This window comes from Gobius niger (genome assembly GCF_951799975.1).
Source record: "Gobius niger genome assembly, chromosome: 7".
NCBI lineage: Eukaryota > Metazoa > Chordata > Actinopteri > Gobiiformes > Gobiidae > Gobius > Gobius niger.
The window spans coordinates 26,980,656-26,992,359 of record NC_136858.1 but is presented as its reverse complement, the minus strand read 5'-3'; the positions used below and the strand labels follow the sequence as shown (position 1 = coordinate 26,992,359).

Here is an 11,704-nt window from a genome sequence, read left to right as displayed (position 1 = left end):
GAAGGATCATTTGCAGGCAGTCAAGGTAACACCAAAAAATACAGGCTGTCAGTTCACAATCAATAAAAATACTAAAACAAATATAATAAAAAAAATATTCAAGAACAAATTTTATTCCACTACTGGGAGGAAAAAAATGTGTACAGGGGTTTTAATACCAGTGCTTTAAGCTACAGTAAAAAAAAAAAAAAGTGAAAACCGGTTTCCTATTTCATTTCTAAACTGTAAATGCTTTATAGAAGTGTGTTTGGGGAAGCACCTGATGCGGGTGATACTGAGCGCTCCCTCGCGCGCGCGCTGCAGAAGGAGGAAGTCAAGTCACTGTAACTTCAGTAAAGAACAGCGATTTAACACGGGCGCGCTGACAGACAACAGAGCACACACCGGCGTAACCCCGTTGGATTATGGCCATGACTGCCGCAAACGGGATCCTCAGGCAGCACTCTAAGCAGAAAAACTCCAGAAGCGAAGATGTCAAAGTGAATGGATATCACAAGAAGACACAGGTGGTAAGTCAGAGAAATGAGACAGCAGCTGGGTGTGACGGCGCGATGCACGCAGCAGTGTTTTTGTTTCTCGCGCCACATTAGCTACCGGTATTTTCATATTTATCATAAAATGCTAGTGGTTTTTTTTTATTATGGGCGGGTGAACGCGTGGATGCAAAACTGGGGGTTGTCAGTGTAAACCTGTTGAACTTACCAAATAACAATTAGAAGCAGCTTAATATAACAGCTGTGTATTAAACGTGTAAGCGAACACATTTGGTTGTGACACCTGCTAGCTAGTCATGTAACGTTAGCTTCACGTAAGACAAACCAATGCTAATTAGCTTTTGGCTTGTATGTCAGCTTTGAAATCTGTTTTGAATCTGAAAAAAGTTACTGTGTAGGTGTGTGTTAGCTTAAATAGTTTGTGTGTTGAGTTTCTTTCTTTCTTTTTTTCAGTTAGAGATGCAATCAAAGTTACAAACTCAGATGTTGGGATAATAAAACTTGATAAACAGGCCAAACCTCTGCTCACGCCACCCATTCAAGATAGCAGCAATAAAACTGGGGCTTTGTGGCATTGTTATATGATGAGGCAATACCATAAACGTGAGCTCAGGTCAGGAGGTAAAGCTTTTGGTCTCAGGTTCAGGGAGTGTCTACGGATCTGCGGAAGGATCAGGGGTTCCCATAGAAACTACACACAGCTAGCATCTCAGCTGTTATGCAAAAGCAGAGGTGGAAGAAGTTCTGGCATCAATGGGAAATGGTAACTTGACACAAAGCTTGTAAATCCTCTTTACGTCAATGGTAAATGAGGTAAATTGCATGGTCACGAAAAGTATTCATGAAAATGTGAAAGGAGCTGAGTCCTTTATGCATTAGGCGTACACTACAGTACATCTGAGACTTTGTTCTATTACTCAGGTCTTTTACCTGATTTCTTTCATTCATTTTATTTTTGTTCTTCAGTCAAGCACACAAAACATTTATTTTATATTCCATTTGATCAAATATCAACAGCCAGTTGTTTTGAACAGTTTAAATGTAACTCTCTTTTTCATTTATTGCAAACAAACATCAGGTACAAGGCCATTCATATAACAAAGGAGCTTACAAATCATCATACAGTACACTGATCATATTGCTGCTGCTGCTAGTGATGTTGTCTGGCAGGTCATTTGTAACAATTATACAGTTACTGGTGAAATTGTCTCCACTATGTCTGTACTGCAGCATGCAACACATACAGGAGACATTCTAAAACATTTATCATTTTAATGTGTATTTATATTCTGCTAATTGCTTGTTGCCTTTCCTCTTGAATTTGTTTTGCTTCTATCCAATTAATGGCCGTGTTTTCTCCCCTCTAATGTGCGATATAAGACAGCTGACTGGGGCTTTTGTTGTTACAGAAGAATGGCCCAGGGACTGGCGTCGCCAACAGGCTGCCCCGGTTCGAGCCGTTTGAACAGGCGCCCATGTACGTCGCCGTCATGACATACCTCGGCTTTGGGTTGGTTACCCTTTTCGGCTACTTCAGAGATTTCCTCCGGGCTGTGGGCTTAGAGAAGTGCCATGTTGCGCAGGAGCGACCCGAGCAGAAGGTAAGAAGTACAAAATTGGACACACACTCCTTTCTTATTGTGGCACTTGCACTTTTGACATTTTATGCTGAAGCGGAAGCATGCCCCTGGGTGTCAACACAATTTGTTTTTTTCCCCACTAATTATTTTCTTTTTTTATATAGCTCTTATTCTCCCTCTTTACCTCCCTCCTTCTCGTTCCTCCGCACTTTTGAGTTGCCACGGGTGAGACAGGACGCCCCAGAGTATTTGTGAGATGTGCTCAAAACCCTAATTAAATCTCCGCGGAGATACATTTTTTTCTTTTTCTTTTTTTTTAGCAGTGCTTCGGATTGCAGATAAGAGTGAAACACTGCCACAGAACTCTTTATGCTGCCATTAGCTTGAATTAAATGCTAAATTGCCTCAAAGATAAGTTCATAGTTGCTACGGTGAAGAGAGAGTGGGGAAGTGTTGTGTCACTTGTTAGATAAGTGGAGCGTACATTGCCAAAATAGATGCAGACAGGGAAAAATGATCTTGTTGCAAGCGGTTTACATTGTTTTGCTATTACCGGGTTAGTTTGTTGTGCATTTGGAGATAGCAAAAAAAGACGACATGCCCTTCAAAACATTACTGTGAGTTTATTGTTGGAAAATAGTCTTTTTTTCTTGTTCACAGCATTTTGTGCCTCTGTATCAAGACTTTGAAAACTTCTACACTCGTAACTTGTACATGAGGGTACGTGATAACTGGAACCGGCCAATATGCAGCCTGCCCGGACCAGTATTTGACCTCATGGAGAGAGTTTCTGATGACTACAACTGGACATTCCGGTATTATATTTAAGTCTTTTTTTAAACACATCATTTACATAAATAAAGCTACACGGTGCCATGTTGGTTTGCACTCTCTCCTTTTTGGCATGCAAACGCCTTTGTCTGGGTGCTGCGGTTTAACCCATCAACCCTAAACATGCAAAGTAGAATAATTCTCCAGCTTGGTTGATTCTGGACATGAACCAAGCTCAAGATCAAGAGATGGGTCCCCGTCCACTGCACTGTGGCCCCAGCCCGATGGGAAATATATAAAGTAGACTTAACCTTAAACTTTAACCAAATTGAAGCAAAACGTTCTAGAAGGTTGTAGGGGGTGTACCAGGAAAGTGGAGAAATAGGACACTCGGGTTGAATGTGGTGAAGTGCGGTGAATCACTAAAAGGATGAAGATGGGTTTTTTCATGGGTGTACGGGTTTACACAAGCTGTGAGAAAAAGTAGGTCAGATTTTAAAAAAAGGATCTAGCTACCTTCAAAATTATCTTTTTAAAAATTCATTTTCAAACACGAGTGACCTACCTGAACATGCTTCCTTATCCCAAAACAACATCTGGCACGTAGTACATTCCCTCGCAGCGTGTTTGTTTTTATCTCTTAAATCTCATGTGCTTTACTCAAATATGAGTAAATTGTCTCTAAACATTTTATTTTGCGCTCCATATGTCACCCAGGGTAATAAAAATAGCAGCTAAGGCATGCATGAAATGAACCAATGTCACATTTCCTGAGAACGAACTCCACAAATGAAGTACCGGATTTATAACAAGCAATTACAGTTAATTGAATGTTGATTACTTTTCATTTTGTATAATTTACTGCTCTTCGCTGCGCACATTTTAATTGACTCTCGCCTGTTTACGTCTGTGCAGGTTTACCGGGAGGACCTTACCCAATGTGATCAATGTGGGCTCATACAACTACCTCGGTTTTGCAGAGAATAATGTTGATTTCCTGAAGACTGTGGCAGAGAAGACGCAGCAGTATGGCGTGGGAGTGTGCAGCACAAGACAGGAAATAGGTACTGTTGTGGTCAGTGTTCAGTGTGGAACAGCCTACCGCAGTCTTTTTGAAACTACAATATTAATATGTGGCGTTTTATAAAGGCCAGCTTCATAATAACCCTGGAGATCAGTACAAAACAGGCCCTCATGAGGAAAAAAAACAAGGTGTTCTCATTTACACAGAACACATTTACATGCTGAGTGCCATTGGTTTGCATTCCTGCCTCATAAAAAAGAAATTCAGGGTTTGATTTTCTCTGTGGAGTTTTTTGCCAAAAACATTATTCTAGTTTTTCGAGATGTCCTGGTTTTGCCAATGGTTATTATTTCACTACTATATTGGGAAGTGATACATTCGAAGTGGTTCCTTAATAGCAATGTGCAGCCATCCTGTACCATATGGGCCAGGGCAAGTCAAGAGTTCTATGGAACATGCTACTTACCACAGACAGACCTTCCTATAAAATTGGGGGGAAATGTAGAACCTGTCACATGCTCTTTAAATGTAGAGGAAAGTGAAGTGTATCAGATATCAGCTCTGGGTCTAAATAAGGTGTACACTAAATTCACTAACACTTGGTCTTTAACTGGAAAACACTATAGTCTCTCTATAGTTTTTTAATTGTATTAGTTTATTTGAACAGGGACAATGCACATTAATGAACATCACTGTAAATGTGCCAGTTTTAGCTCAAAAGCTAGTTTAAAGGAAGGAGCTTTACTATTGAATCTCACACTGGTCGCCCCTAACGGTGGCCTCTGAGGCACTACATTGAAGCTTTGAAGAAAAAATAAATAAAAAAGGAAATTATATGACTTTGCTAAAATGTACTACACATTTTAGCTGTCAAATATTGACACATTCAGTAAATATTTACTTTTGGGGGTCCCTGAGGGATTATTTGATTGTTAAGGGGCCGCGATGTCCTTGATTGGAATGGCTGATCTAGAGAATCCAATCAATGCCTTATGAGAAACATTTAATTAATTCAGGCAAACATCAAATACAATAGAAACCAAGCCAGCCATCAGTGTTTTGCTTACTGTGCTTTGTGAAGCAGGCACCCAGCTGTGTTTATGACCATAACAAGCCAGAGTACTCAACGTTATACACAGAGCACTGTTTGAGAACCACAGGTTTACATTTCACTTAATGATGCTTTGTGTGTCAGAAGTGTCATTTGCAAGGCGCCCTCTTTAGGAGCTGAACTTGTACAAGTTAAAATTGCCATTATGCACGTGTCAGTTTTAAAAGCCTTCACAGTCTTTGATTTAATTTCTAAAGTGTAATAGCTTCAAAATCAAACTGGATGTGAAACCCCATCTTCCGTTTATCTGAATTAGGTATTACGCTCCTCAAATGTTTAATTATCTTTCCGTTGCCGCAGTGTATTATGAATAATTCACCCTTTGGTTAAATTATGTAGCATTTGAGGAGAAGCTGAGATCATTACATAGTGGTCAGCATGAGAGCGGTGAAATGTGAGATTATGAAACGCTGTGGACATTAAACAAGATGCAAGAAGAATGCCTGCGATGGAAGTGTTGGTACAGCGAGGATCAGAAAGTGTGACCAGTGCTTTAGATTCAATTTTAATGGTGTTTTATCCTCTGAACTTGCTCGCTCTGATGATTATAAGCGGTTCTCTGCTTCTATACTTCAACCAATCAGTGAACGGCCAGGCTACTCTGCAGTAAATGCAATCACACGCAGTGATGTAACTGTGAATAAAATTATTTGTTTCCCTAAGATTAAACATTAACAAAGTTGCTCAGTGGTTAAAGTGATATGGGATAGGTTTTGAAATGGGAGGCGGCAAAGTGGTGCGGCCAGGTGTCATGACGGAAAGTAAGGAAGTGCTGGGCTTCATTCAGAGTACATGACAGTCATATCACCCATGTACCTTTCTGTGTGGAGTACGCATGTTCTCTTCCCTGCATAGGTTGCCTTCAGGTGCTTCGGTTTATCCTACCAACATGCCTAGTGGGTGTTTTTATTGGCTTTGATGTGGCGCTGGCTGGCCGATATATCGGGCTGATATATGGGTATCTTTTTAAAAGCCAATATCTCCAGAATCAAAGGTGATAGAGACTTCTCAGTCAAGCTAAGTCAGAGCTTTAAAATGACTCCCTGGGCCTCAGGGGAACTGAGAAAGGTTACAAGTTTGTTCAGTTTTTTTTAGATTTTAAGTTGCAGAATTTTGCTTATAATTTTGGAACCACTAGAGATAGAGACTTACCGTTTTCAGTTTTGGAAACGGCTGATTTTTGTCTTTAAAATGAGCTCCCTCTGACAGGAATAATTTTAATAAATCAGCTCTAATAAAGCGGCCCCTGCTGTAACAGATCAACACTGACACGTTTTACAGTTTAGAAGCGGGATTATAGAGATTTGGAAAAATTGGCTAGAAACATTGGTCAAAAACATCTGTCGTGCATATCGGCATCAGCCCATCAAAATACCCAAAAATGGGTATGGCCTCTAGATTTGTTCATTTATCGTTTAATGTGAGCTTTCTGGTTAAACACTGCTACTCTCCTGAGTTCTATGAGCTGTCGTTGTCCTCGGAGTAACAAAATAGTGAGTTAAATGACCAACTTGAACATTAGCAAAAAGAAAATTGCCGTGACATTTTATAAAACCAATAAACCAAAGTATAGCTTTAGAGACGCTAACATCAAATTTAAACGCTTAGCTCAGTTACATGCTAATCAGTGAAAACAGACCATTTTTATTGGGTGAAATTTCCGTTATAAAAAGCACATAAGCATAAACCAGCAGGGATATTCCATCTGAGTCCTGGGCATCACCAGCTCGCCTCCATAGAGATTTGAATGTTTTGTTTTGTCGCCTAGCCAAACATTGTAGCCAAACATTATGTCCTCCATATGTTTTATTTTGCAAACTCACTGCTTAATTACCATTGTCGATTTATAGCCGATCATAACAAGAGCAGTTGGTATCATTGGGATGCATATGCATTTTTGGAAAGTTGTGTTTCTCTTGATATAGCAGCATATTGTATAACCTAGCATGTTCCGTAGTGTGGCTGTAAAATGGTCTTTTTTTTTTGTCCAAACCAGTTGTTTGTCAGCTTTTTGCGCCCATTCACTGTTACTTACCCCACTGCTTGCATTTCATTGGGTCTTTTTAGGCCAGTTCTTAATCTGTTGCAATCTTTTCCAAAGCCATATTAAGGATAGGGAAACTCGTTTTAATTCTATCTTGGGATACATCTCAGCACCAGCGCAATCTTCTGTTTAGCCCCCACTTCCATAAATTTTGATTGGACAACAGTTGCTTTGTTTTGCTTTTTCTATGTTTCTCATAAGAGCCACTCCAATTTCTTTTATAGCACTTGTGACAGTGGCATGCTGCGCTGTAGATCGGCGGAGGGCAAACTCATTGAAGATGAGCTGACAAAATGGCTCAAAGCGTCTTCTGCAGTGTTGCATGATCTCAGCAGTTAGATGAAAACAAAGCCCAGAGCACAGGACTTGAAGGGCATGTGATCATTAGTTACTTGGTGATTGTCAGAGCCGCGACACACTCCTCTCCATACCATCCATAATTTATGTCACTGATTTATTCATATGTTTATTTCTCTTTCTGGATTGTCATCCGCCTTTGTGCTCCAAGTTTTTGCTCGCTCACTGAATGGGTGAAGGAATAACAAGTAGAGGCCCCATGAGGTCTTATTAGGCATCATTTACTAAAGCGCACAGAGTCTGGTGGGAAAGTGACTCTATTATGATCATCGTCACAGTCTGTGTCCACTGTATTTACACTTGACTGTAGAGAGAGATGTTTAAAGTTGGATCATGTTTTTGAATACTAGGTTCGAAACACAATGAATTTGAAAGAGTAAATTATTCAGATTTTCTGTCTGTATTGACAGCATTGACGGGTGCTTAGATTCACCTAGAAACTTGACCAGCATGTTTCAAACACAACTGCCTCGCCTCTCTCTTCACTCAGACCTGACCTGTATCTATTCTAGGATCGGGACATCAGCAGCTCGTCTCTATGCACCGGTACATGTTTTGTGTTACTGCTTCGACTACATGTTGATAAACCTTAAGATTATAATATCTCATACATTTTATTGCCTACTAAATTAAATAGCATTGTTGGTGTCTTGCTGATCAATAGGAGAAAGCTTCTTTTTGCCGTTTGCTTTTGTTCAGTTTTAAAATAGTTAACTGCTCTTGTGATGTAGCAACTTCTGACCTGGCTTTGTGCGGCTTTGTATGACACGTGCTTTTAAACTACATCGGCACATGAGCACAAAGTGCACAGAACACACACCCAGTAAATAAACATTAATTCTATGAGCTAAATATCAGCAATTAATAATTAACTAATGTTTCCGACGAATAATCAATAAGTAGTTGTGACAATTATATTACAGTATCACTTAACACCTAGGTTTAACAAATATCTTCATAAATCTCATACATAAAAGAGAAAAGATTTGAAATAACTGTATTAAGTGCTTATAAATTAAAATAAGTTTGAGAACTAATCTTCTGACAAGTAGATATAAGACACTAAGCCACAATACAAGGAGTGTTTTATGAGGATGCCAATGTGAGTGGGCGAGTACAGTATTTGCACAGGAGGCTGACTAACTAAAACCTCATTATAGGTTAGTCAAAGCAATGATTAAACCCTTCAAAGAATGGCCATCTTGTTAAACAGTCTGTCCAAACTTTTCCTCAAACAACCTCAGCAAAAATAGTGCATTGTAGCAGCAGGTACTGGTAATTACAGCGCCATAAAGGCTTCACACTCTTTGAGACAAATTATAGGAAACTACTGTAAAAGAAGTACGAAGAAGCATTTTGTTTTGTTTATTATTAAGATCCCCATTAGCCATTGCCCTTGACAAAGGCTAGTCTTCCTGGGGTCCAGATGATAAAATCACATTTTCATACAATGATCACAGATCACAACAACATAAAAACATAAATACACAATTACAACAATTTCATGTGTTGCAGTGTGACAACAGAGTCTTTTTAAAAATGTTAATGTCTGCAATGTTAGAAATGTCTTTAGGCAGAGAGTTCCAGGATTTCATTCCTCTGAGCATAACAGCCTTCTGTCCAGTCTGGGTTTTACATGATGGAAGAGTAAAGAGTAAAATTACCATTTACTGCATGTCTTGTGTTAAACTTATGTATGGAGCAACTGAATACAAGTACATCATATGAAACCTTAGTATGATTAAGCAATAAATGTAATTATACGTAGATGTCAAAATATTTTTGAAGAATGATTTTGGAAACACAAACGTGTGATCCACTAAAGCAGTGTTTTTCAACCACTGTGCCGTGGCACACTAGTGTGCCGTGAGATATTGTCTGCTGTGCCTTGGGAAATTATCCAATTTCACCTAGTAGTTTTTTTAAAAACAAATGCATTATTATCCACAAATAATGCACCGTTTTTGAGTGTCTGTGCTGTCTAGTGATCGGCAGTGTAACCATACAATACTCTTCCATATCAGGTAGTTAATTTCTTTGAGACAAGAGAATTAGTGATGCACTGGGGCATTGTGGCTAGCGAGACTATACGGTGTTCCTATTAAAGACACTTTGATGAGAAGACTGAATATAGGATACAGAGTTACATTTTTCAACATTTTCTGCTGGTAGTGTGCCTCGTGATTTTTTCAATGAAAAAAAGTGCCTTGGTTCAAAAAAGGTTGAAAAACACTGCACTAAAGGAAACAAAAAATCAGAAACGTTGATTTAAACTTTAAGCAATATGGTGGTAATCCATCAGACAGTGGGATTTTTATTTTATTTTTTCAATCCATATGGCTGCATGATTTTGGGAAATTACCTGGTGGGGATTATTACATATAAGTATTGCAATTTCACTTAAATTTGCAATCCATGTTTTAAAATCAGGATTCAGATTACTGCACTTTTGACACAAGTTCAGAAATATGTTTGTAGCGGTCTTAACTTCAAGGTTAGCAGATTTTTTGAAACCTCAGTGGACATATATCTTCTTTCAGAGCACATTATGTTACAGATGTTTCTATTTTTGTTACCATTAAAATTAGGATTTTGATTCAATTGCAGTTGATTTGGCAGCCCAGTAGTTCGTAAATTGACTGCTTCTGCTCACATGACCTAATACTACAGATGTCAGCATGATATTCCCATTTGAGTACAAGACTGAATAAACACTGAAGTCCCTCTCACCTGTGGAGTAGTGGGACTGTGAACAGCTTGTTGAGGTTAGCGCATCAATACTGAGGTCAGGTTAGCCTATAGAGCCGCATCCAAGTGAAATGTTCCATAAAGAGAAATGCCAATGCGGCCTGATTAAAAAAGCTGTTGCTGGCATCATGGGCTGTGTACTGCAGTGGTGGAGGAAATGCATCGACTGAACCTGGCACTAGTCCGAATAGAGAGCAAAGACAGAGCAGCTTGAACTAAATGGTCATTTACATACTACTTTGATCAACGTTATAAAGTATATTGCATAAGTTATTTAAACTGAAAAAGTAAAGTATATAGAAAGTAGATGGAGCAGCACTAGAGGGCTAATTTTCTGGTCTGTCTGTAATACTACATCTCCCGTCTCTGGTCACTGGTTATGTCGTAAAGCATAGTTTTATGTCTGCATAATATGACTGCCTGGTTTATTTTTTTTTTTAAATCTTTTCTTCGGCCTGCAGGCTTTATTTTTCCTTGTTTGATTTCATTATTTGGACTGGAGCGTGTAGTTTGTTCAGGAGGTTGAAGAGTGAGGGAGAGACATTCAGCAAATTGTGAAGACTAACTTTGACATGCCAAGGTTTTTGTTGGTATTGTTTGGTAGCTTTGCAGATTGACATGATGTTTGTAAATATTTGACTTGATTTGACCCCCTTTTGATTTTTAATAAAGCAATACATGTTTGATAAAAGTCAAAGACTATTGTGCTGACGCTGATCTGCCCTGGGTTTAAAGTGGCTGGCACTGTGTGATTTGGTGCCACAGACAAAGAAAACAGAAAGCCTGATGGAGTGGCACATAAACCCAGAGGAATAGAGTTCTGTTTGGATGAAAACACCTTTTCTGATTGCTCTGTTGCAGCAAACCTGAGCCTGCACCAGGAGCTGGAGCAACTGGTGGCCAATTTCCTTGGAGTGGAGTCCTCTATGACCTTTGGAATGGGGTTCGCCACTAATTCAATGAACATCCCTGCACTTGTTGGAAAGGTGCACGCATCAACACAACAAACCGCATACAGTGGACTGCTTTTCTTTGTTTAGGAACAATTTACACTCACCACGCAACAAATTAATCCAATTAACAGGGCCCGGTTCATTCTGTACATTTGCCCTAAACCATTGAATAAAAGTCAGCTAATATCCAGCTGAGAACAGCTATCGACCCACCCCCATTAATTAAACTCATCATGAAACATTAGAGTAACGAGAGGAGCAGGGCTTTGGGCGTGTTTAGGGCACAGAGACAAGAGGCTTGTCTCTTCAGGAGCAACACTCGAGGGGATGATCACCAGACCTTGGCCTGTGGACAGACCACTCTGACTCACCCGGACCACCGCTGGTTACTGAGGGGAACACACAGCCTGAATATCTCTGATTCGATCGGACACGAAAGGGTGGTCTGCTGTTTAGGGCTCCTTTATGCAGATGGAGGGATACAGCAGCCCATTGGCAGCGGCGCCCGTAGGGACTCGGGTCAAAGCGCCTTGCCAGTTCCATCCCACAGGGACGTTTGATGCCAAGACAGCGCTGGCTGCACAGTCAAAGGCAAATGAGAGTGACAGCTGCTGCTGGTGGA

At 39.8% G+C, this 11,704-nt stretch overlaps 1 protein-coding gene across 1 annotated transcript in view; it reads left to right on the top strand.

Annotated features, from left to right (window-relative positions):
* The first annotated feature begins 333 nt into the window (after positions 1–333).
* The window catches only part of sptlc3 (serine palmitoyltransferase, long chain base subunit 3), a 29,825-nt gene continuing 18,454 nt past the window's right edge, over positions 334–11,704 (top strand). Inside the window, exons 1-5 of the mRNA XM_079559777.1 lie at positions 334–509; positions 1,904–2,095; positions 2,735–2,889; positions 3,761–3,909; positions 10,991–11,115. Coding sequence (XP_079415903.1) covers positions 405–509; positions 1,904–2,095; positions 2,735–2,889; positions 3,761–3,909; positions 10,991–11,115 — 726 coding nt within the window. The 5' untranslated portion in view covers positions 334–404. The remainder of the gene's footprint in view (positions 510–1,903; positions 2,096–2,734; positions 2,890–3,760; positions 3,910–10,990; positions 11,116–11,704) is intronic.